Genomic DNA, 26227 nt, shown 5'->3' with positions numbered 1-26227 from the left:
GTGTGTGTGTGTGTGTGTGTGTGTGTGTGTGTGTGTGTGTGTGTGTGTGTGTGTGTGTGTGTGTGTGTGTGTGTGTGTGTGTGTGTGTGTGTGTGTGTGTGTGTGTGTGTGTGTGTGTGTGTGTGTGTGTGTGTGTGTGTGTGTGTGTGTGTGTGTGTGTGTGTGTGTGTGTGTGTGTGTGTGTGTGTGTGTGCGTGCGTGCGTGCGTGCGTGCGTGCGTGCGTGCGTGCGTGCGTGCGTGCGTGCGCTCTGTGGACGTCTGCTTAACGCTCGCGCCGGAGGCTGGGGCTTTAAATCTCGCCCGAACCCGCGGCTCGCGTGGCACCGCGTGTCTCCGGTGCGTGGCCGGACAGCGACCGTGTTGCGTCCGACTGGAATCGTGCAGCTTCGTGGTGGAGGCTATAGCGGCGACGTGAGGCGACCCTGGGCCAATTGCGCAACGCGGCTGACTTGGGACAGCTCGTGATTTGCTGACGTCACGATCTTCGACCTTTTCCTATCGTGATTAATCTGCTCAAGGGCGTCAACCGGCGAAGAACCTCCTTCTTAGTGCGAGCGCATTTTCCTTGCGGCCACCCAACTGCTTCCTCTCTCTCTTCGGTTTTGCAGCGGCGCACTTCACGAATGCCGGGTTTTCGGCAATCTCTTCTGTACCTCTGTTTCCGTTACAGCGCAGAAGCAAGTGCGAGAACGCGCGACAGTTTGCCGCTGGAGTACTTTCATGTTCGTCCGCGAATCGACCACACTTATCGAAAGTTCTAGCGAATTTCTTGTTGCTTGGTGCTGTGGTACACACGGCTTGTTTTGAAAGCTGCGAGAGAGGCCTGTTTTCGGGTCATCTCACACTGGCGGGGGGGGGGGGGGGGAGGGGGGGGGGGATAATGTAGGGAATCTTAGCGGAGCACCATTCGGGCCTGCGACGTGTACGCGGTGTGAGCTAAGCGTACTCGCTTGAAAACAACGCCATGCTTTGCTGGCGCAAGGTTCGCGTAAGAGGGAGGTATACGCGAGGTGAAAGGAACGCTGAAGTTAGCCTTCATCGATATATTACCCGGTTATAGTTTTGAGAGACGCCACTTTCACTCAAACGGGGGTTTTTATAAGCTAGAAGAGGTCAGAAAATGGAGTACAGGTGTCGCCACGACCGGCCGTTTTCGCAAGCAAACTGCGGATCTGTGTGGCTAGGCTGTATCACTTCCAGACGATCATCACGCTCTCCTTTTCGGCATTGTCGTCACGACTTTGAATTGAGCGGCGGGAAATATTTACACTCCAAGTTTTTCACCAGTAGATGCGTCTTTTGCGATCAGCGCACCTAAAAGATCCAGAGATTATGTTTTACCGAAAATAAAAATTTGATGGGGCTGTTGTGGCGTAGACGTCGGTGTTCTTTTGATAGGAGTGCTCTGAACGGTGTTACTTTAGCGGAAATGACAGCCTGTGCGCGAAAAGTGCTCGGCGTTTGGCACCGCGAACGGGAGGAACATTAGCTGTCGCTTCCCGCCGTATTTGCTTCGGCATGCAAAGTTTCGGCGTACACAGCAACGACTTTGCTGCCGTACCGCTGGCCGGTAGACAATGCGTCTGCGCAGAGCAGTGCACCTGCGCGCAGTTAGTGCATGCATATCCCATTAGTTGGCACAGAGGCGGTGCGGGAAATCGTCCTGCCCATTTCATACGCGGCGCCTCTCGTCCTCTGCATTGCTCTCACTTCGTCCTCTCATTATGTTAGCTTCAAGAACGACGATTGCGTCCTCAGACCGCAATGATCGCTCGTCCGAGTTAGATGGGAGAGTAAAAGCAGGTTGTAGCGAGAAATTAAATCTGAAAATGTAGCCCGCCCAGAACGGAAAGATAAAAAGGCGTATGGCGTGCAGTCGTCGAACCTGATTTCACAGCGGAAACACCCTGCGGCTACGCTTTCCGTATACGCAAACAGCGGGGTGTAATAACTCTTCAGATTGCTTCTCCAGAAAGGTTTAACATCAGGAGAGACCCGTGTCCCAATCGCATGTCACGTGCGGAGAACTCTGGTAACAGAAAATCAAAGGTTCACAATGAGATCCGCCATTATGGCCTTGTAGAAGAGTAGCAATGTTATTTTTCTTTTTTTCGGGAAATTCCTAAACGGGCACTGAATGCGGAACAGCGCATGCGGCTGGGCGGCTGGAACCGCCGGTTCTTGTTCTGGCCGACGAGTACTTCTCTCGGAAAAACGTGTTTCGATTGGCTGCGCCGTTCAGATACTACTGGGAAAACACTGTGTATTCGCGACGCTTCTCGCCGAACTTTCTGCCTGGACAGCGCGCGGCAAGAGAAAGAAAAGAAAAGAAATCATCTCAATCGCTGGGTGAAGCTTTGCACGTTATTGTGAGTTGAACCCAGATTCTAGTTTTCAGCGCCCGATTAGGTACTGCCCACCGCTTTGCAGCGGTGTCTAGTAGATAGTGGCTGCTAGTAGGTAGTGTCTGAAAATTAGCGTGGTGGTGCCACTGCAGAGTCTTGTCATATTTTGGCTTCTGTCGGCAGCTTCATCGCCAAGATGTCATATTTAATGCTCCGGCCCGGAGCTGAACACGATCATCGAAGGGGTTGTACTTCGTTGGGAATAGTGCAAGAAGGCACGCAAGAAGGCTCCCAAAGATCAAGAACTAACGAATACTCGAAATGATGGATACTCGCGCTGAAAAAATGCTGCTGTGCTTTCTCGCTATCGCTCCCCTCTTTATTTCCCCCTCCCTTTCCTCGTCCTGCCCTTATATTTCCACTAGCCGCAGCTCAGGCGCCTCAGGTCGCTGCTGGCGGATTGTTTTCCTTCCTTCACTCTCCGTACTTTAACACCCTTCATTCACCAAGAACCCGGATGCCAAGCCTGTGAAGTGTTATCTTCACATAACACTAGAATCCTCATGGCCTTAGTCGCTTTGGGACGTTAAACCCACATAAATCAAACCAAACCTTTTCTTTTTCTCTCTTTTGCGAAGGTCGCGGGCCACCCTAATCGGAATGAATTCATTCGTATTCACGTATACTCTCTAACGCGTTTTGGAAGACACTCCCTGAAATGTATGACTGTGCTGAATCGTTGACACTTACTTCGCTCAATCAAATAAAGTAGAGATCTTGTGTGCAATCGATTTACTTGATAGTCGTCATTTATGTCTTAATGCACTCACTGTCGCAAATAAAAAAAACCTGTAAACTTCCAACTTTACACGTCTTCGCTTCCTGTCGCAGTTTCAATGGACACCCTCAGTTGAACGCTCCCTATACTTCTGCCCGCAGTCCCCGCAGCAGCGGCGGCGTTGTGAAATTTTTCCGTGCCAAGCCTGCTTACTTCTCTCAGCGTCATTTCAACCATTGGCCAGTGCGCGCAAAGACGGTGGCGAAGGAGATTCCTTGCTCAGATATCGTCACTCTCCCACTGAGGCTCGCCACCTTTTCTTGGTCTCCTACGTCGCCTCGCGCCACTGAACCCGGGAATTGCGAAGAACCTAGAGACTCATTTGGAGCTCTTTCTGGTTTTTGTAGAGAGCGAGTGCCTCGGTGAACGCGGGCGCGCGCTTGGCCCCTCAGTCACAAGTTTTGAAGACCGGGATCTTTCTCGTCGCCGTTCTACGGCGCCTTGCTTTTTCGTTACCGTTATTCGAAATCGATTCCACGCGGGACTTCGGGTCCAAATGTGCGCGAGTCCGCGGAGGTGGGGGTCGATGCGGGCCGTCGTCTCCCCATACGGCGGCGGCCGGATTAAAAGGTGGCGCTCCCCCTCCGGCGCCTTAATGCGCACTGCACACGGGGCGATGCGGGGGCGGCCCCCGGGAAATCTGGGAATGATTCCGGGATATAGGGAACCGCGCAGCCGGCTGCGCGACGGCGGCACGTGCGCGGCTATCGCGGACGCCGATCGCGCGGCACAGCCTCGTTTCTTTTTCCTCCCTCGTCGCCCCCGGTGATCCGCTCCGGCATCTCGGCCCGCTTCATTTGCTTTGCTCCGCCAGGAGCCCCCCCCCCCCCCCCCCCCCCGATCGTTTTCCTCCGATCTGCTGCCCTCTGCACCACACCCAACAGAACCGTGCAGTGTGGTGGAATCCGGCGCCGGCTTAGAGAACGAGAAACCATTGGCGCGAGCGCTCCAGTGTATAGAATGCTCTTTCAGGCGGGTCTCTTTCTTCTTGTCAGTTGTGAAACTCTCCAGGGGACCCGTGTTTTAACGTGTGGCACGCCGATTGGTCTGAAATTCATACATTCGCTGCCTGCCACGTCACATGGGGCACCAGAATGAACCGCACAAGATTGTTTAAAAGTCGCTAGGCGCCGCCTCTGATGGCTGCTTCCGCAGATGATACATCGCACCTTCGTATGTGAAAGACTTAGCAAACGACGCCGAACTAGCCTGCATTCTGAACCGCAGACTGCTAACTGCTATGGTCACTGAACTCTGATCGGCGGCGAGACTCTGATTGGCAGAATAGTAGCTGGCGGCGTTATGCAAATGTGCAGCGTCGGACGAGAAGGCTATGTTGTCTCACGACGTTTCTTGGCGTCGAGTCTGTTAAAGCCATAAATGCGCCGTGCGAGAGACATTCAAGCCCGTCACCACGCGATTCCTACTACTTTTCAGTGATGGCGCCAGCGCGCTTCGCACCTTATTTCGTGGTGCACTGTTTTAGGGAGACGGAGCACATGGGGTCAGATTTCTCTTTCGTTGTCCCTGTGGCGCAACCAGTAAGGAATGAACTCGGTTTCTATTGCGCTTTCTGCCTTCAATTTCTTTTTATAACTAGAACTTGAATTAACGCCTGCAGACGACGTTTAGATCGTTTCGATCGGCTAAGTCATCACAGGATAAAAAAAAAATTTCCAAGAGCGTGCCTGCCCGGCTTACGTATGCGTCATCAACCTTCCATCTTTCCTCCTTTCACGCCTGCCACCATCTTTTTCGAATAGAAAACGTCCAAGCGGCCTTACTGTCATTTTGTTTGGCTTTCAAGAAGAAAAACGAGGGAATCGGATTTCTTTCCGTATCGCAATTTCAGGATCAGTATAAGTTTCTGTTGACCAAACGTCATGCCAAGTCGTTCAGATCGATTCACGATCGTAATGGCTAGGAAGAGGCGTCTTTGATTCTTTAGAATGTCGATCCATTTCGAATATACATAGATAGCATTCGTGAATTAAGCTGTGCCTGAAATATTCACTGAGCGCAAATTGGATTTTTCGTTCTCCGGCGCGGGTGTCGCATAATGACCGAATAATGTAGGCGATCCATGTGACTTAAACTTTTAGAAAAGTGTGGCAGCGCTCGGCTTTTTATGCCTCTTCAGGTACCACCGCAAAGTACAACCTTTGTCCCTAAAGTTCCGAGACTGAGTGAATTAAAAAATGCGTTTAGCATTGAAATAATTAGTGCAGCACCACTTCGAAATAGTCTCATTTGCAGTCTATACAAAGCTTCCAACGTTTCTTGAGGTCTTGGAAACTGTTGGAAAACGCTTCTTTTGCCAGGGCTGTCAGCTCCTTTGTCGTGGCGTCTTGAATAGCCTCCACGCTCCCCATCAAGCGACCTTTTAGGGCTCTCTTCACACGAGGAAACAGGAAAAAATCGCATGGGGAGAGATCAGACGAGTATGGCGGATGGGGAAGTACAGTAATGCTGTGCTTGGCGAGAAAGTTTGTCACGCCGAGAACAGTGTGCGGCTTTGCGTTATTGCGGAGAAGGCTCCATTGTCCAGATGCCCATAAGTCAGGGCGACGGCGTCGCAGTGCATCACGCATGTATAGGAGCAGGCGGATATAAAACTCCTGATTCACCGTCTGCCCTTGTGGGACGAACTCGTGGTATATGACACCCCTGGCATCGAAAAAACTATCAGCATCGTCTTTGTTTTGGTCTTCTGTCGCCGCACCTTTCTCGACGTCGGAGAGCTTGTGGACCGCCATTCGGCGCTCTGCCTCTTTGTTTGAGGATCGTATTGAAAACACCATGTTTCGTCTTCAGCAATGATGCTGTCGACGAATGCAACATCCTTCTCTGCCTCGGAGAGCAAATCAGCGCTCACTGATGCCCGCGTGTCCTTTTGGTCCTGTGTGAGGGAGTGTGGCACAACTCTGGCATTCAGCTTTCGTTTCCCCAAATTATCACGCAAAATTTCGTGACATGTTGTCTTACTAATGTCGAGAGCATCTGATAGCTTGGGGACTGTAACGGTGCGGTCTTGCTGTATGATTTCCCTGATCAGAGCCGCGTTGTTTTCATTCCGTGAGGTTGAAGGGCGCCCCTGCTCTGTGTCGTCTTTCAACGACGCTGTCCCCGAAACGAACCTCTTGTGCCAATCGAAAACTCACGCCCGCGATAATGTCTCGTTACCGTAAGCGTCATGAAGGAGCTCATACGTGTGTGTGGCTGTCTTGCCAAGCTTCACACAGAATTTTATGTGTGCATGCCGTTTGAGCTGGACGTCCATCTCTCCACATTCACTCACAGTAGAATGCGCAGACGACTACTGAAAACGTATTTTTCTACATGTAGTGCCATCTAGCGTCTGCCACAGCAACTAACATAAATAGATCAGGTTAGCCCGAAAAGATGACGCTACACATACGCGCCAACATTTGTTTTGGGGAATCATTTCTAGAGAAGAAAATAAAACAGTCGTGAAACTTTACGGACAAAGGTTGTATATGGCGAATTTCGCCGGCATAAAATGGCTTGGAGGGTGCTTCCACGAAAGGCGTTTCTCCGGCTGCTTGTCTAAATCATTTCGGTGGTGCTGAAGAATGCGGCTTGACATGCATCGAATAATGACGCCCACCAGCGTGGTTAGCATTTAGTTCGAGGATTTTTTATTTTTAATTGTATTCAAGAAACGTTCCCAAAGGAGCAAAAATGAAGGACTGGTTACTGTTGGCGTCGAACAGATCCATTCGACTGCAAAGAAAAAAACTTCACTGTTTTCTAGTCCGAGATCTGAGCCTATGAGGCAGGCTTGCGAATTTATTTTCTGGTATGTGTATTTGACATTGCCGCCAGGTTTGCTTTGCAGTCGCATAACTTCGCTCATTTGGACGCTTTAGTCTTATCTTAGCGGTGAAACTGTGCACCTTCGATACGTTGTGCGATAAAACAAACAAAAAAAGAAACTGAAGTGGCCTCTGATCCTTCTCTTTGTGTCTTTTCTTTTTTTTTTGACATTCAGCCCTGGGCTCGCTAGCTCTGCAATCCCAGCAGCGTGATATTTTTGGAGAGAGCCAAAGGTGTTTCTATCTGGGGCGAAGAAATGAACGAGAGGGCCGCTTTGCGACGCGTGGCTTCTGTCGGGCGGGGAGAAAAGGGCAAAAGGGTGCCAGTCGTTCAATTTATCCCGTGCTCTGAACAGCTTAAACACTCTGCACATGCCGAAAGGTCGGGGCAGGTAGCCCCCATCCCTTAAGAACTGCCTCTTTGGCTGCCGTGGGACCCCGCGTCATGCTTCTTCCCGTCGCTTTATAGTCGTTCCCACCAGTAGCGTGCAGCTTTGTAGAAGTAGCGGTGGGTGTCGAATGTTCACGGGCCGAATTCACTCCGCAGCTTACAGTTAAGAACCCTTCGTAGATTTTTTACCTCTTGGCCAATGGCGACAGCCGGTAATACACAGGGCCGATCACCACTCGTTCGAACCGTGGCGTAAAGATGTGTTGCGCAATAGGGACAATCACATGAAAGAAGACGGGACAATGACGTTCGAATGACTGGCGCCATGATTGGCTGGCGCGCACTTCAGCTTCCAGAATGCTGCACTGTTTTAGCGTGGAAAAATATAGCATTTCCTTTTTCCTTGTGCACATCAGGCAGTGCAGTAATGTGCTGGAGGGAAAGAGTCGCTATCTATTACGCCTCGCGAAAAAAAAAAAAAAGCAGCCGACAGAGATAAGGCGGAGAGTGAATGCCTGTGTGGCGGCGCTGCATTGGCTTCTTGGTGCAGCTTGCCGCAAAGCTAACAATGGCAAGAAAGGAAGCAGTGGGCGTCCGGAAAGAAGGAAGGGGAAAACGGAGAGAGAGGGAGAGGTGCCGCTGCTGGAGAAAACTCTCCGCTCGATAAGATAAACCTGCTCCCTCGTGACTTAGCAGTTTTTAATCGCAGAGAGTGGCGTGGAAATGCAGGGGTAGCTGTTATAAATGGGAAGGAATCGTTAATGTGACTGCCACTGGTTGCGGAGGCCCCACCATGCTTCTTTCTCACGATCAGTGCGTGAAGCCGGTTCGTGCGCGTTTGGGGACTGTCGAAATGCGGACCTCAATTCGCGTAAAAGAATAATGATCAGCGCAGATCTTAATTTTGGTTCGTCTTGGCTGTGGAAAACGAAAGCTCAAACGTAGCTGAAGAGATGTATCGGCGAATAGAAGAGCGGTCAGTAATCTCAACAACTTGGTACGTTCTTCCGGATCAAAGACATCCCCATCTCAAATTCCTTTGCTGCAAGGGGCCGACGTGGGTCTGTTTCGGATTGGAAGTCCGGCCTTCACAAATGTGACGAAACGAAAAATGATTACGCCTAGCCGCTCTAGCAGGTTCGCTTTCCACGCCACGCATCTTGCCCGGTCGCGCATTGCACATTTCTGGGATTTTATTCACGGCGCGGAAATAGTTTATTTTGTTGGGAGCGCGCGAGCCGAAGGCCGACAGAGATACATCATTAGCACTCAGTGTTGAGCGGCCGCATACGTGCGAACAAGCCTAGCGTGCACTGACGCGTCTCCAACGCAATGCCCCTCGCTTTGACTGGGCTCAGTTTAATTCGGAACTCCATGCAGTCTTCGAGCAGATTTTCACTTCTACTCCGAGCTCCCGTGGCTACTCTAAATAATGCGAACTGGAAAAGGACCGAAAATTTACTCCAAATTCTTGGAGTTTGAACTGAGTGGAGCCTTTTTAATTTACTGGATGTTGAAGGTACTGGCACCTAAGCTCGAAAAAGCCGGAAGTTCGAGTTAAGGGAAATCTAATGAACATGATCCCTCTCTATTGAGATTCCACTGTACCACCACCATTCGAAGTTTGTGAGCTGCATCTATGGTTTGAACCATTTCATTTTTCTCTTTTCAGGTGCTTTTTTTCTTTCCTACTATAAGGCAAATTTCGCAGCTGAATTACGAGCATGTTAGTTGTTTCATGTGCACCGCCTAGCTCTCTTCCAGGCTCTGCCATTCAAGCGCATCGCCGCCTAATAGCGCGTGCTTTTTTTATAGCGCTTTCTTGGAATTAAATCCGTTATTCTCCAGTACCCTCTGTCGAAAACTGCTAGGGTAATCGAGCGGCCTAACCTCTCCTCGCCCAAAGGACGGTTCTTTCTTTTGGGGAAGTGGTAACTCCTCTGTTGTCGAAAGTGCGACCAGGCCGTTCGCAGCTCTTACAAAAATTTCTTCAGACAGTCTATAGACAGTCCATAGACTTCTGTCTATAAAGTCTATAGACTCTCCGTAGACAAATCCTAGAGAACAGTCTAGACCAGGCAGTCCGCAGCAGCGTCTGAATGCGCTGCCACTCTTTCGCCCTACCTTTCACTCTCACTTCTTCTGTCTTGCTCTCTCAGCAGCGCACTCATGTAAGCGTTCGTCCTTTTCTCGTGCAGGTTGTGCATTTGTCAAGTTTAGTACACACACCGAAGCACAGGCAGCTATCAATGCTCTCCACGGCAGCCAAACAATGCCGGTAAGCCGACTGTTGCTTCTCTCTCTCTGTGCATGCTGCATGGAACTGTGGTAGTTTTTTTTTTTTCATTTAGTGCCTCTTATCTACTTTTGTGGGCAGCTTTTGAAGTGGCAGTGTTTTAAAACTCGTGCTCCAGTGCAGGGCGAATAAATAACACCTTGCCAGTCGGTGCGGTTATTTTCGGTTTCAGTTCCGAAACGCATCGGATTCGACATCTGTGTGCTTTGATGACTGACTGACCTTGTAGCGAATGCATTTTTTTAAATCATACTCATGCCTATGTCGCGCACTTTGCTTCACTTTTGAGTTGGTCATCCGCGCGATGCTTTAACAGTAGATCGGAACATACGTATTGCAAGCTAAGTTTTAAATTATTTCTATATAAAATGTGCCTTTGTGTAGAAATCAGATCACGCGAATATATCTCACCTTTGAAAGTTTGCGTCAGTATGCGTTTAGAAAGTAAAAGCTCTCCAGTGTGAAAAATGCTCACTCCTTTTTTTTTTTCTGCAATGTGCAAAATACGCTTTCCTTCAAAAATACGTTCTGCAGGGGTAGCGTCAACTATATTTAGCCACGCCTTCTTCCACGTACTGCTGAATTCTGTTGATTACTGCCCAAGACGAAAATCTGTCAGAGTGTCACTGATATACATCCCAGCTGTTAAGTCTACAGATGTCCGCAATTATTTTTTTACGAAAGCCAGTTCGGAGAGCCGTTCCTCCTGTTGTCGGTCTTTAATTGCCACGTTCCAAAACCGAGAAAGCCCACATGTATCTTCGACTTGTGATGGCGTAGACAGTCACAAAGGATTTCAGTTACGTATTAGGGCTATAACACGACATGCAGTACGGAAAAAATGAGCATTGGTCGCGCACTGTAAAGCTAATTATTAGTGTAAATTAGCTTTAGACTATAGCTCTCAAACGAAACGCGTGAATATTGATATTTATCTCGGCACATAAGGGCGAGGGAGTCATTCTTTTCTTAATTCTATATGACGTGCGCAAACCGCGCACGACGTTTTCGCCTCGGACTAACACGGCTATGAGCATCGCATCGTTTTCTGGATGTAGTAGCACGCCTGTTTCATGTGTCAGCAATTCTGGGTATGTTTGAATGACAGCTGATCTTGGGACATTGCTCAGGCTCAAGAGAACGTTAATAAATTTTCGTTAATTAGACAGTTGTTGCTTGGAACTGCTCATCTCGTGCGGCTTGTTCAAAGGCCAGTATAAACGCTAAAGAGCACGAGTATAATTGAATATCCGGCGGAACAGGAGGTGGTTTCTGCTTTTCGCCCAAGAAACGTTTTTGAAAGTTTCACAGTGTCTAAGTTATCCTTGACCCTCGTATATAATGTGCGTGCTGCTTCAATTATTACGGTCTCAATCACACTGGATGTTTAATAGGGTATAACGTTTGGCCAGTTGGTGTAGCGACATATTCAGGAAAACTTAGCGCAGATTAACACAGGGCGGCAGGGAGAAACACGCACACACACACGAGCTCGTGTGTGTGTGCGTGTTTCTCCCTGCCGTCCTGTGTTAATCTGCGCAAAGTGTGTGTGTGTGTGTGTGTGTGTGCGTGTTTCTCCCTCCCGTCCTGTGTTAATCTGCGCAAAGTTTTCCTGAATATATCACAATGGATGTTGTTATTCGAAGTTTTAACCAACATCGTATCTCTGTCCGCGATGCGAAAATGTAAACTTTTGGAAGTTTGCGAAAGCGCGTATACCAGCCCTTGTTTGAGGAGAAAATGGGCTGCTGATTGCGTTTTCACAATACGAAGCTATTCGGTAAATACTCGATAAGAATCGGTTTCGAAATCCGCTGTTTGCACACCCTTATATACTCTAGCGTTTCCTTTGTAGCCGTAGCGGCCGGATTCGGATCGATGTCAAATATTCCCTGCAAACTCTGAGCACGAGAAAAAGTAGTGCAACTTGCGCCCTTCGGCGCGCTCTCCTTCTCTCCCAGGGTCGCTTTCCCTCTCGCCCGTGGGCGCCCGCGTGGGCCCACACCGGCCAATGGCGGGACGTCAGCGGCTCCGAACACGTGAGCCGCTTCGGCCAATCCGCGCGCTTGTGACTCGGGGAGAGAAGGAGCGTGGCCGCGTCGGTTGTGTCGCAAGGGGTCACAGCTGCATCGTTCGCCTTGCGCACATGCATTGCCTAACCTCTTTAGGCGCAGACGTGAAATATGTATTGTCATACCGCACTGCCGGAAATAAGCACGAGGACACAAAAAGGAAGTCGTGGTGCTTGCGCGCCTGTGCTTAGAGTCATGTTATTCTTGAGGGGCGAAACACTGCACTGTTTATAGCTTTTTTTCCTATGGCAGTTACTGTCCCAAACGGTATTTGTTTATTTTTCATTCCCTACTGTACCATGATCGCAGAGAGAAGGTTATCTTTTTCACCGTGTTGTGAGGATCTCATGGCCTAACTTTAGGGATGATCTCAAGATATGACTCTCTAGCATGCTGCTTAAGAACTTTCCCGCGAAGTTAGACAGATTTCTGGCATCGTTTTTCAAGTCTCAGTAGGCCTTGGAAACAGTTGTGACCCATGCCTTTTAGGTTAATACTGCGCGAATGCATGTAACCTCAGGCCTGTCAAATGTTGAAATTCGAGAACATCAGGCATAGGAACATATACAACCAAAATTCCAAGTGGGCGTCGATCAGTTTCCTCCCAGAAGCTTTAATTCCGTGAAAAGCACGACATTTGTCCCCCTTGAGAGTAGGTACATTATCTTGCAGGCGTCTAGGTTGAAATGGCGCAGGTTCGCCTGAAGGAACATGGCCGTTGTTAGGCAGCCAGACGTTACAAGACGTGGCGCTCTGTGTGTTGCATGCATTTCTTTGATCACGCTGTCTCCTCTGTTGTGTTTACATGGTTGTGAAGGTTTTATCAAAAGGTGACTGATTAAAGCATAAACGTCTTGTATATTTCGGAAACGTAAGAATTTCTGTGCATGATTCAGATGCGGGCAGTAGTAATGAGTGAAATCAGTAATGTTCTATATCTGCTCAAGCGCTGACTGGCAGAATTAGGGGAGTGGGTCATCTTTATGAGTGGCAGCTGTTGACAAGTCAAAGCGCAGACACTGTCACTGGATTATTTCCAGGGTAAGCATGAATGCTGCTAACATATAGTGGCAATGCTTGCCTAACTATTAAGCATTTCATAGTTTTCAAATCCTTATAGGAACCTAGGAATGCCTGCAGCACTTATTCTAATCATTGCACTCATTTTCTACAGATATCGAGGCATTATTATGATGGATAGTATCACATTCTTCTAAAAAGCATGGGGGTCTTCTTAGCCACATTCTTGACGAAGAAAATGCTCTCGAATTTACGTTAGCGTATCTACACTGAGTGTCTAATGTTTTTGCGATTTTCATGTCAAAACTTTGGTATGAACTGATTTCATTGCCCTTATATATGCTGTGCATGTCATCACCCTCTAGAATATTTGAGTACCTTCCATTGGATTATCCTAAGGGATTATACTAATCCGTCTCACTAATCCACCTATACCATTTTTTTAGGGGGGGGGGAGGGGGTGCGTCTACTTGCAAATTTTCGAGGATCCTCACCTTTTCAACTTTGGCGGTACCCTATCATTGGCCTACTAATGGTCACGCGGTGTTGATGACGTCACGACCCTCAAAATCGAATTCATAGGTCGCGGGGAGTCCTCACACCGCTACTTACGGAGTGGTGCAGCGGTCAAGCAATGCGCCACTGCCCCGGCAGGTGGCTGTTCAAACGCACCCACCGGTGAAGCTTGTGGCACCCAAGCTGCTCTTCTTTCCCTAAGGCTTATGCGTAGCGTCATGGTGGGCAGGCGGCAGCTGCATTGAGTTTGGCAACGGTTGGCAGCTTGCTCACAGTCTGGTGGGCGGTGCTGCCACCTTTCACGATGGACAGGTTGTAGAGAAGTCACAAGGTCACGCGACCTCTCTCGAGCAATCAGGGGATTTCATTGGGAATTTCAAATTTCGCGATGTTCTCTATTGGTCAATTCAGGTCTTGTGTGCCTGATGACGTCATCGGGGAGTTTTGTTACGGAGAAGCCTGAATTTTTTTTTGTAGAACAACAGGCTAAATGCGCTTGCATTAATAGTAGGTCCAAGGAGAGGAAAGTGTGCATATTCTTATTAGAGCCACTAGCAACTACACCGCGGAAATGTTTAAGGGCATTCTTCACTCTCCTTGGCAAACTTCTCGAGTTCGTACATTATCAGTGTCAAGCTGTGGTGTAAGAAAATTAATTTTGTACAAAGGGCTGAATATTTTATCATTATGCTAGGGGAGAGCGTGCTGTACGAGGTTTCTTCTACCATTACAGCCAAGAAATTAACAGCTGTTACAAGAAATAGGAAAAGGAACTCACTCGGCAGGTTTTTATTTTTGGTTTTGAAGATACAAAATGTCTCACTCCTTCAGGAATTTACCAGATTCCTCACGTGAATACAATATATGAGGAGCACGTATGTTTTTCAAACTGAGCCTAATCCACCTTGGCAGAAACTGTGAAAAGCGAGCGAGTTTGTAACCCGCAGCGACTGTAGCGCTATTCAAGTCGTTATGTGATATGCTTTAAAACGCTAGCTATTCAGCCCATTTCGTTTTGATAGTGTTTGTAATGGAGATAGCTAAGGATTAATTTATTGAAGCTTAATTTCTCTTGGTTTCGGTTTCTGCATTTGGCTCATGTTGAAGGAAAGCTCCTCATGTGTTTGCCTCACAGCGTCAATGTGTGTAATTTGCTTCTAAACGCGAGTTAATGCAGAAAATTTGGAACATTAAATATTGTTGCCGACTGCTGTAACACATCAAGCAGCACTCCGAGCTTCGTTAGCTATTCGGCGCCTAGGCGGCGTCTCACCGAGCTTTCCATATTTCACCGAGGCCTGACACCGCTGCGGGGCTGCAAAAGCGAAAGCGTCTCGACTTGCGCAGATACGTATGAGAAATCACGCCGAACCTCTCGCAGCAATTTATCTCAATACGGTGACCTGTAGCTTGCATCACTCAATCCTCATTCGCGTGGCGAAATTTATCGCTGCTGGTGCATATTTTACCGCGGGATGAAAAGCGTGAGCCTGTCAGCGTCTCCCCCTGGCAGCGGCAGTGTCTGCGTTACCAGGGGCCGCGTTTCGTTAGTTGCGGGAGAAACGCCGAAAGATAAATGACGGGGCCCAGCCGCGGAGTGCCCGGCCCGGGGCCCGGTGGTGTCGTGGGCTCCGCCATGAAAGGGGCAAGGTGCAGTCTTAACGAGGTACCTCCGTATACACACGAGAGGCGCCCGGGAGCCGCCCACGGGCAAATCCTGCAGCCTGACGCGTGCACAAAGGGTCGCTCTTTCATTGACGCCGCCGCCGCCGCGCCCGGCGCAGAAAATGGGGCGCCGCGACGGCGACAATGGCTCGGCGCGCAGAGGTTGGGCTCTTTTTTCCCGCACGAGGTGCCTTCTCGGTGACGCGCCTCTTGGCCTTCTTGTCGAGGGCGGCGTCACTTACAGGTAACGAGCGCCGGTGCCTTTTGTTTGCCGAGGGCATACGCATGCACGTGCGACGATGCACCGGTGGGCGGCATAACGGGTCGCCTGCTCCCAACGGCCCTCTCGAAGACGCATTCCGAGCAGAGCAGCACTAAAGAGAGAGAGAGAGCATTTATGCGGAGTGCTCAAAGGTAGCCGCGTTCTTAACATGAGGTGGTAATCCTTTTGGGGCTACTAGTCATGGAGAAGGCCTCATCTTATGGAAGTCTCTGGAGTCATATATAGACTGTAGTGTGTCCGTGATGTGTGCCATCAATTGTCTTTCAGCGCCGGTAGGAGGGGCGCTGTGTCTGGAGAGAGGGAAAGGGATTCGGATGATAATCGGGCTGTCCTGTGGAGCACTGAAAGTGATGAAGGGGCGAGTGCCGACCCCTCCATCGTCGCCTAGAGGTGACGACGGGGAAACTTGGCTTTCCTTTGAGCTGGAACATTAAGGAAGTGTGCAGGTCGGTTCACTTACGCTGGTGCAGTCCCCCAGGGAGTTTTTCCTCAACGTTCTGTGTCTGCGCCCTGCATGAGTGCCTGGACTTATGAAGTGGAACTACCCTCCCGATTTTTCAATCGTTAGAGAGGCTTGAAGTGTTAAAAAGTTTTCTTAGTATAACTAAGCTATAGGGCTGATCGGATCAGTTTCAAAAGAGTATTTTTTTGAATACTCGATTAATATAGCAATTCGAGGTGCATAAGCAGTTATAGATCACATTATGGGGAATCCGTGGTGCGGTATATGGGGAAGATGAACAGTTGAACTTGAAGAAAGCTTCCTGTGAATGTTCGAACTCGAGGAAAAAGCTTCCAATAATGTTTCATTTACTACAGTAATACAGAAATCATTGGGTATAAGCTTAGCGGAGGCATATTGTAGTGTAATTAAAAGATTGTGTGCAGTGTATAACGCGCCAGAACTTTTTAACGTTTGTTTTCAAAATGGATGGTAACGTGGAAGACAGAAAGTTTAAGCGCGTTCACAAATTTGTCAGAAGCAGGCTTGTACGTCGCTCATCGCGCATTAGAAGGTGAAAGCTTGGCAAGGCGGTATAAAACGCTTTTTTCTTGTTAGATAATCGCCTAATAAGTTAATTGTACCGAGGTGCTTGTGGATTGCAGGTGACGATGTGCTGACGAATATATTTATCGGATAGTCTGTGTACCTACGTTCTTAATAATACCTATTTTTCTTCGACAGAGCAAGTGTTAAAATTTCAAAGAAAGCGATCAATAAATGCACACGGTTCATTATTATTAGTGGCAAACTTAGCACGTTTGTAATCTCGAAATGTCCTTATTTCATTCAATTTGGGACCCGGTGTTTTAATGCAGAAAGTGAGTAGAAGATGATCGCTGATGCCTGGTGATATGTTAGGTCTCCAGCTAAATCAAGATTAGTTCTCTAGATTACCTCCAGAATGTGCATTGGTCTAAGAACTCCGTAGCTTGTGAAGAAGGCGGTGATGGATCAGGCGGCTGGGCAGTTTACAAGATAGTAGGAAAACTAAAGTCTCTGAGCGGCAAAAAGCAGTGATGAGGCAAATTGTGTGCGAACAATATTAATAGCATCATTGTTTATATCGAACAGTCAATAAAAAAATTTCCTTTAAAATAGCGATATTTATCGCGTATCTCAATTTCATCAGCCCAGCATTGTATACTTATATCGGACGACGCGACGCGCCCCTGCAAGTAGCGCTTCTACCAACAGTGCTCCCACAATTTTCGCGTGCGAAGCAGGCTCCGCAGCGCAGCTTAAGACACCTGCTGGCAGCGCTAGCCGCATGGGGACTTCGTAAAAGACGTGTGAGGAGGGCAAGGTGGGATATGACTGTGGGTACTGCTCGACTTCGGTCTGGCTTGCTTATTTTTAATGCCCACAACTGGGACGTGGAGAAGCCAACGTTTGGCGAAAATAATGAAGCGCCGACCAAAAGGTGTTGTCAAGATGGAAGGACGTTTCGACTTCCACACGGAAGTCTTGTGAAAGGTGTTGTCAAGATGGAAGGACGTTTCGACTTCCACACGGAAGTCTTGTGAACAAGACTTCCGTGTGGAAGTCGAAACGTCCTTCCATCTTGACAACACCTTTTGGTCGGCGCTTCTTTATTTTCGCCAATGTATTCACCCGACCAGACGAGATTTCGTCGAACCTTAGATTTCATCAAGCCAACGTTTGTTGAAGCGGCTGTCATGCCGCGAAGCCAACTTAGCTGCCGAAAGGGTTGTGGCCTGTTTCTCTGCTGAAAGTAATGCCGAAATAAACTCTACCTCAATTTCAGTGAGGCATTGCTGTGTTTGTAGTGCACCGGTAACAGGGTGGAACCTCTTATGATAGACGGTTTCCAAAGCACCGTGCGGCTTCGATGCGAAGCGGGCCTGTGTCGACACGCATTGAGCGGTACGGGCCCAGTATGCCGGCGAACAGCACGTCGCTGCAGGAAGCGTGCCGCTAGCGTGGGTGCACCGTATTCATGTTTCTAGGTTACATATAGGCTAATATAGTGCCATGTTTTTTATATATCGAATTATGGCGCGATCCCCTTCGAGTTTTGTAGATCCGTTATCGACCCTATCGCGCATACTGGGCACGCGCATTAGTGTCGAGCCTTCCTGATTTCTTCACGGTGCCGACGCAGCAGTGCAAAGTCAAAACAATGCAGTCCGTACTTCTGCAATCCACGCTCCTCTCTGCGAGCCTTGCCCAACGCCGCTTGCCTCTACGGCCGACAGCTGTTCGAGAGGCGTCACTTTACTTCGATGGTTGCAACCAGGATCCGGAACATTGCGGAAGGACGTTGGGAAAGAGGCCTCCCATTGTCGTAGCCTTAGTTCAGCCGCACCGCCCGGACTCGTTCTATTGCATGCGACCCTTCGGTGGTGTTTCGCTTGCCGCTTGCTGAGAGTATAGCCGCGCCCACCGTTAAACTCTTGCGAAATCTCCTCCCACGCACCTCTAATTTGACTCCATCCGGCATCTAATTAAGAGTGCGCTGTTTGCAGAGCCAGACGCATTGCACAACACTGCCTTTGTTCTGCCTCGAGTACAAAAGCGGTGCCGCTGCTTTTGTGCCACTGCTTTTGTTCTGTTTGTCGTTCTATTGTACTTGTAGCTGATATATGTACTTTCTAATAGGATTCCTTCTGTTTATAGCGCTGTAGCCTCTACGATGGGGCCGTTCTAAGCAGTCTAAGCTCTTTTTCTGTTATCGTTGCGTGAGCTTTCCACTGAGCACTGAAGGTACCAAATAAAACAGAGATCGGCACTTTTAATGGCGTCAAGGGGACGAAAGCGGCTACGTTAGATCAATTATGCAACAGGAGGACGTCGGCAATGTGTTGACTCTTTTGTTGCGTTTACATACGCGACTTAGTTGAAAGGTAATCAGGGGCTGACGGGTACGCCTGAATGCGATTTCAAAGGAACGCTCCGTGCAACGGGCACCGACCTGGCACTAGCGTATGGTCGTCCATTTGGGGTGTTCTCCCTTAGCACTGGCGAAAAAAAAAAAAGTTTAGGATGCTGGCCGCAATCATTTGAACCTGGCTACAGAGATATTTTGTTTTTCGGCAAACAAGCTTGGTATTGCGGAACGCGCTTGCTCTAAGGTCCGAATAATTGCTGAACGATGGACGCGATCGTGCGCAAATAAGTTTTGCGATATCTGCGAACCTGGTCTGCTTAAAATGTGCACCGAGGAAGGATACCACCTTCTCTTTGACTTGGCGATGGCTGATAAAACTGTCTAACGTACAGGCCTTCCGGGACCACGCTATGTCCGGTAGGCCTGACACGTCATGTTCGTCATTCGCTTAAGCTTCAGATGTGGCTGGCCGACTCTACTGGCGGTCTTTTCAGAACTTACGCGAGACTGACTGTATCGCTTTATCTGCGCTGCTCAGTTGATTTATAAGGTGTCAAATGGAATGCAGCGTTATTGGCTCCTTAGTTTGCAAATTAGATAGTCGAGGGCGGTACTAATTTAATGGTTCTGTTCCAGTTTTATTCCGATCTGTTTTGTCGCCATTTGATTCAGCGCCGCCACGAACCTGCCATAACCTGTATTGGCCAACCTGCCTGGCGGCTGATAAAGATAGAATAAAATTGCATGAAAGGGAACCAGTACATGCTGCTGACCTTATTTGCTTCATGTTACTTTCCCAGAAAAACATGAAGGAAGTCAACAGCCACCGAAACAGAGAAGCATAGGGGATGTTTCTTTTTTTTCTTTTCATTTCTTGTGTTAATCAATGGGAGATTAATAGTGTACTTATTTAATAGCTTAAAAGTAATTGATTAGAAAGCAGAAGAATAAACAACCACATGTCGCCGGTGGAATACGAACCCACTACCTCCACATTTCGTGTCCAGTGCTCTATCAACTGAGCTATGGCGACGGCTGTTCAATCTTCTGCTTTCGGGGGTCTTTGTGTGGCGTGTAACCAAACCTTGAGAGTGTTCACCAGCACCACCCTCGCCCATAGCGGCGGACATTGTACGTCTTGTATTACCGCGAATACCACGTAGGAACGTGATCGAACGGTGAGGGCAGAAGCTGTACGAGAACCCTCTTATGCTACCTACAGCAGCAAGATTGTCATTACCGAGGCCCTCGTTAAGATATTTAGCAGACAAGGAAATGGTAAAGGGTTCGTTATGATATACATGCCAGAAAAAGTGTGTTGTGAGGTGCGTGCAATGAAGCAGAGCTTGATGCAGCAAGCTTTACTTGCAACGACGGAAGGGGGGGGGGGGGGGGGGGGCAGTGTGGAAAATTTTTTATTCGTAAAAAGCTTCGTTGGAGTTGCTGGTACCAGCACGACTGAATGGGATTGCTTAGTGCGCAGAAATGTCGAGGAGAGTGAGTGCCGCTGCGGATTAATTTCCACCAAAGTGAGCACCGGTCTCGCCTCGCTCTTGTTTTCATCGTCATCGCAGGGGGCGTCGTCTAGTCTAGTGGTGAAATTCGCCGACACCGAGAAGGAGCGGCAGCTGCGACGGATGCAGCAGATGGCGGGCAACATGGGCCTCCTCAACCCCTTCATCTTCAACCAGTTCGGCGCGTACGGGGCCTACGCGCAGGTACGTCACCCGAGACATGCGACCCCAGACGCAGCCGCGAATATATTCCGTCACTGTACTCTTTCCCCAGTGCGTCAGGAACGTGCTGGACAGAGCAGTCGTAGACTGTAAGACACCCAAGTTGGGTCACTGGAGGTATCTCCGCTCCTCCCCTGGATGCCCGGTAGCGGGAACACCTTTCTGATGAGGGTTCAGATACGAAGTCAGTCTATACCTTTGGAGTGTGCCATGGATATTCATGCATGTGCTGCGTTGCGGGTAAATGTTTTGCGCCTAGAGGCCTGCCTTTTGCCTTTATTCTGCACTCATGAACTCGGTTACTGAACTCGCTTACATTCCTTTCGCTGTTAGGCTTATTTCGTGTGAGTGCCATTCTTTTAGTGCGAATGCATTACTTCACGATGTCAAAACGGCTCACCGGTTTGTGTGAAGCTTGACCTTGAGGCTGGCCTAGGAAAAATCATAAATAAAATAAATACTGCCGCGGCTGGGATTCAATTTTTGTAGTTGCATTTTCGTAGTGCAGTCGTTATGGTACGCGCAAGATGGCAATTCCAAATATGGCAACTTAAGAGTTCCCGGTTATCATTGATACCTGTTCTCCAGCTACTGCCTTGCCTGGCTGTGCGGGAGCTTGACTTAAATAATGAGTCGCACAAGTACTGTCGGCTTTAGTCCGATTAAGAAGTTTTTCGCTTATCGTGGCGATCCCAGCTTGGCTGTGTGCAATGCCTAGAAGGCATTAAGGACAGTTGCCGGGACAGTTGGTACATGATCTCCTTTCGAGTATTTATTGTGAGCAATGCAATAAAACCTGCAGTTGTAAGTCAGCGCTGTGTGTGTGCGTGTCTCCTTTCTCGTGTCCCGTGTAAGCGCGCTGTTTTTCGGCTAGAAGGCATCTATTTCTATTTCTGCGCAGCTGCATTGCGGTGAAGCCCACCGCACCAGCATGTCGCTGTTGCTTGGCATCCGCTAAGTGACTCAATTTAAGTTTGTTCTTGCACGATTAATTTCTTCTATACAAAAGAAATTAGAAGACGAACTAGATAGACAGTTTGGCTGCCGTCAGTCGTTGAGGTATTGAGACCCAGCGCCAAGCATTGAATAGAAAGACACCAATGAATAGAAAGAAAACTCGCAACAAATTTTCCAAAGAACAATAATAAGCAGAAGAAAACGTAATAGAGACAATAAGCGCAGGGCCGCATTCATTCCAATATGCGACAAGACATTTTTCTTATCTGCAACGCGCTTAAGGTATAAGAGCTTTAGGTTTTGTTTAATGCTAGAACGTATGATTTACCTTCGTGGAAAAGTAACACTCTAGGATGTGCAACGAGACGCACCCGGAAGAAAGGCTTTGAGGCAGTACTCAGCGTTGAGCAATAACCGTGCAGTTAGTGAGTGGTCAGTCATATTTCATGATTTCATTCTTGTCAGTCGGCGTTTCATTTTCTTCTCTGCGCATCTCGTTTCGTGCTTTAGGCTTCATAATGCTACCGTGCCGAACCGAACCAACCCGATCACCAAAAACGCGTTACAGAAGTGTAGCTGATATCCTGCCTAATATTTTAATCCACAAAGCCGTGCACGTCGTCGCGAGAGGAACATTCGAATGTCTTGACTGGGGTCGGTGCGCGTGCTGGCCATGACTCGCCGTGGCGACGTATCATCGCAGGAACAGCTGCCGGCGACCACCGGGGAGCAGGCGCAGTACCTGCCGCACGTGGGACGGGCACTCTACCACACGGCAACGGTATGCACGGATCGTTGTGTCTTCTCCCGCTCGCGCCCCCGGGAGGCATGCACGTGAGGTGTCTCGGGGCGCGCAAAGAATGGCAGAACTGTGCGTCCATTGGGCTGAGAAAGAGGAAGTGTTTTCAAGAATGTTCTCATTAGACCAATAGCCCACTGCCAAAAGCTTACTTAAGGCGTCGTCAACACGCAACCACATTTGCCCATGTGCGTTCTAATATCATTTTCGACTTTTATTACGGCTCGTGGGTAGATATGTATAATTAGCTGCAAAGCTGGCTTACACGCTGCGTGATGCCGGCTCCGTAGTATGCATCGAGCAGACAGCTGCGGCTACAGGGGAACAGAACGGCTGCTGTGAATGGAAATGGGCCGTGATGCCGAAAAGTCGCGATTGGCGAAAACATTTTCGTCCCATAGATTTTCGCTAAGAACACGCAAGTTCTCATCGTTTACAACGTAACGACTGCACTTGAGCATTTAGCACATTCCTCAACAACTAAGCTAAATAATGAAGTTCAGGGCAATGCTTTGGGTGAAACCAGCAGAATGTCGTCGGTGGTTGGTGGCCGTAGTGCTTTCTTAAGAGTATGTATGTGCGGGTGATTTAAGTCTTCTGTGAAAGTGAAGGCCCCTGGGATGTCGAAGATACGCGCTTAGGCTTCATGAAACGAGACGTAGCTATGCTGCCAGCTCCGGTGCCCAATTTCGTCATGTCACGCGCATCTAGTGCCAGGTACTCTTCTTCATTTCACTTTTTGAGAGAGTGCATTGGAACGGTCCACTCCCTATAGTTCCCCGCGAAACTGTTTAGTGATGCGTTGTGTGTATTTGGGGTGGGGCCCGAACTAATGGGTGCGGCACTGGGTGGTGCCAGCTCATGCAGCAGCAGGCGGCGCTGATGGCTGCCGCCCAAGGCGGGTACATGAACCCCATGGCGGCCTTAGCCGCCGCCCAGATCCCCACCATCGGCGCCATGCCCAACGGACTGGCCAGCCCCGCGCTCACGCCGACATCCGGTGAGTCTCCTGATCCCAGACCGCGGAGCTGCTGTGGGGGGTAGTCGACGTATTGATCTCTTGACGTCGCACACTAGGACGGAACGAATGTATGTAAGGAAGCTGGTGTGACGCTCATTAACGACGCGTTTGTCCACGAGAAGTTATTTATTTGTCTGTTTGCTTGCCTATACCTTGCTATTGTGATCGATGGTGCTGGGTTGTCGTCATAATCTGTAATATGTCATGATATGATGTGGTGATCAGCGGACCATCTTTTCCTTTCTGCACCCGTGAGAAATTACTGCTGACACTTTCGCAGGTAAGTTTTGGGGGTGTTTCTCATGTAAGAACCAAAATACTTTTCGTCCACTATCGAAGTCTAAGCACATGCTTCTGAAAAATTATATCTGAGCTACGCCGCGGTGCAGTGTTTTCACCTCGCGTAAAAGCAATGAATGCAGTAATAAAATATATTTAATCGAAACATAAAGCCAGGCCTTCTGCACCATTTTCTCCCGTTGCAGTCCACACCGCTCAAAGACGCAAAGAGCACGTGAAACACTTTCTTCAGGCATGCCCCATAAGGCCTCCAAACCGTCACAACACGTGATCATCATCGCAGCCAAATGATGCTGATTATCGCCCCGCAAATGACCTACAGCGTTTCCCCGAAAATTGCTTGTCATTTGCCGCGCTTGTCTGCAGCCGTCACACTCCTCCTTTCTCCTTACACGTCACTGCTGCTCGTACATTAGCGCCGACAGGTGGCCGCTTTTGTAATGTATACGGCATGTGCTTGTGGGAGCTGAATGACAGAGAAGACATGCTTGCCAAGTAGGGCAGCACACTAAGACCGGCAGAAACCGGTTTCCATGGGCGAGGGATAAAAATGCAAGATCGAACTGGAAGAATAAAATGATGGAAAGAAGGTAAAGAAATTAGGGGATGAGATACTCTGGATGGAGCGTCGCGAGCGTCTATATACAGTTGGAACAGGCGCGTACCTTTCATCCAAGCATATAGACTGAGCGCTGGAGAGGTAGAGCCTCGCAAAAGGTGAGGTCCACTTTCTGACTGGTCATAGTTGGGCCGATATAACTCTCCTACAAAAACTTTCGCTGGGGGAGATTCTACGAGCGGTCTCCCTTTATATTCATCAGATTTTGCGAATTATTGTCATTATTGTCGCTTCTGAAGGGAAAGCGGTCATCTTGGGGTTTGCCTTCTCCAGGGGGCTTGGCAATCTCTGTTGGTCGTATCAGTAGTTTGGTGTGCTTCATATGAGACTTCTTGAGAGCACTTTGGTGCACCGCGATGCTGCTTTTGGCCTCATTTCTTCACGCGCTCAACTTTCAGCGATGCTGCACAAAACTGTCGTGAGCCCTCCAAGCGGTCGGACACAATCAGACAGCGCATTCTCGGCACTGCGTCTTCCGGCGGCTGCAGAGCCGGAATGTTTGGAGCGTTTAATAAACTGCCGAGATGGCGATCGTGTTTCAGGGAGCCCTTTCAGAGAAGGGTCCGAAGCCCTCAGCGCAGTGTTAGAGGCGAGCGCCGTGGCTGCAGAAGACCGCGCCACCAGCTGCCACCGGGGCCCGGTCCCAGTCCTGAAAGGCGCTTAGCTCTGTCCCCCACTCCTGCTTAGAGCGCGGTCCACTTGAATGGCTCAAAGAGCCTATAGGTCGCAAGCTGCGACGCGTCGTCCACGCAGGCAGGCGCGGTCGCTGAAAATACCCGGGCTTCCCGGTCAGCATCAGTCAATTTAACAGCGCAAGTATTGGTAAACTTCTAACGATACAGTGGTTCAATACAGAGACGATTCATACCAATGCAGTTCATAATAACGTGTTAGATTGGAGCAAAAGCAATGCGTAAAACTCATCAAGAGGCAGTGCCCTCGAATCGATTCTAGCATTCGCTCAAGGAACACTGAACTTGTGCTCTCTGAAGCAAGGCTGCAAGGCGGGGTGATCCTCGTCAGGCTTTCTTGTAAACATAAATTAATAAGCTTGCTACAGGTGCCTGCGAAGGGTTCGGAGTACATGTCTCACACTGCCGGCAGGTTATTGCCAGAGACATCTAAATGAGGGGCGCTCTTGATCAAAAATTCTGGCTTCAGGTTACACCATATAGTGTGGCAACAGTTGTATGAAAGGCATATTTTTATGTGCTGGAACATAACTCTGAATGTCATGTGGCTTTCGCCCAATTGTGTTGTCTTTTGTGGGGTTTGATTTCGGAGATAAGTAAGTTCTCCCCACTCAATCGCGGCTGACACGGTTCAAAGCCGCCCGGACCCCACCCCGTGATCGCGTACGCTACCGAGCGCTCGCCGACCACGGCGGGCCTTGCTCTGAGGGAACAAAGGAACGACACATTGGCTGACACTCCCCTTTCAGGCGCGCGTCGAAGAGTGTATCGCTTGCGGGCAGCGGTTCAGTCATAAGCGTAAAGAATGCTGCGTTACCCAAGAATACAACCTTTTTCGCCAGGCCTTGCTTTGTGGCCACGATTGCCTCCTTGTCACGAGCCTGATCCAGCACTTCAAAACAGTTCGATTATCCGGACGTTCATGGCCTATAGCGAAACCATCGCTTGCGTGCGTGAGCCCAGTATGTGCCTAGCGCTCCGTCCCGCGGCGCTGCCCGCTCATCGTCGTCTTCTACGCAGCACTAATCCAGTGGTCTTCCAATCTGTCAGCCAATTACTACTCCTTTTCGCATCAAAACTTTCCTGTTTCCTGCAATTAACCGCCAGTGTCTTGGCCACTCCCCCGTCGCGGTAATGTGCCAGCTTTATTTGAGGCCAACCAACTAATCCGGTGGTTCTGACGCATAATTGTTTCTTGCGTGTCCGACAAAAAAATATTGAATTAGTCATTATGTGTGTGTAAAATCAGTAAAAGCAGCCTTTGCCAAAAGAATAAAAAGCCCGTGCTTTTGCACTAAATCGAAGGTTGTAAACATTCTTTGTCATTTTATTCACTCCCTACTCTCTGAAAGTAAAATAGCGCAAAAGCATGCGACCACAGGAGGTCTAAAAAAAAAAAAACGATACGGCACACAACAACGCTGCAATCAGCTTGATTTATTTCACGCTTAAGTACATATATATTATAAAAACATGCACACCGCCCT

General features: G+C 49.0%; 1 protein-coding gene across 15 annotated transcripts in view; it reads left to right on the top strand.

Moving 5' to 3' along the window:
- LOC144136295 (CUGBP Elav-like family member 4) overlaps positions 1-26227 on the top strand; it is a 522488-nt gene that overhangs the window by 464023 nt on the left and 32238 nt on the right. For 7 of the 15 annotated variants that reach the window (XR_013315586.1, XM_077668525.1, XM_077668531.1 and 4 more), the window contains exons 4-8: positions 9610-9689; positions 11669-11746; positions 20191-20334; positions 22013-22090; positions 22967-23108. Coding sequence is in view for 10 of the 15 variants with exons in the window: in XM_077668525.1 (XP_077524651.1) it covers positions 9610-9689; positions 11669-11746; positions 20191-20334; positions 22013-22090; positions 22967-23108 (522 nt within the window). In the remaining 5 variants the exon portion in view is untranslated. The remainder of the gene's footprint in view (positions 1-9609; positions 9690-11668; positions 11747-20190; positions 20335-22012; positions 22091-22966; positions 23109-26227) is intronic. The other 8 variants (XR_013315588.1, XR_013315587.1, XM_077668528.1 and 5 more) reach the window with 5 other exon arrangements.

The sequence above is a fragment of the Amblyomma americanum genome, chromosome 6, assembly GCF_052857255.1.
Source record: "Amblyomma americanum isolate KBUSLIRL-KWMA chromosome 6, ASM5285725v1, whole genome shotgun sequence".
In the NCBI taxonomy this organism is placed as follows: domain Eukaryota; kingdom Metazoa; phylum Arthropoda; class Arachnida; order Ixodida; family Ixodidae; genus Amblyomma; species Amblyomma americanum.
The sequence above is the reverse complement of the archived record's forward strand: the minus strand, read 5'-3'. Positions and strand labels throughout refer to the sequence as shown.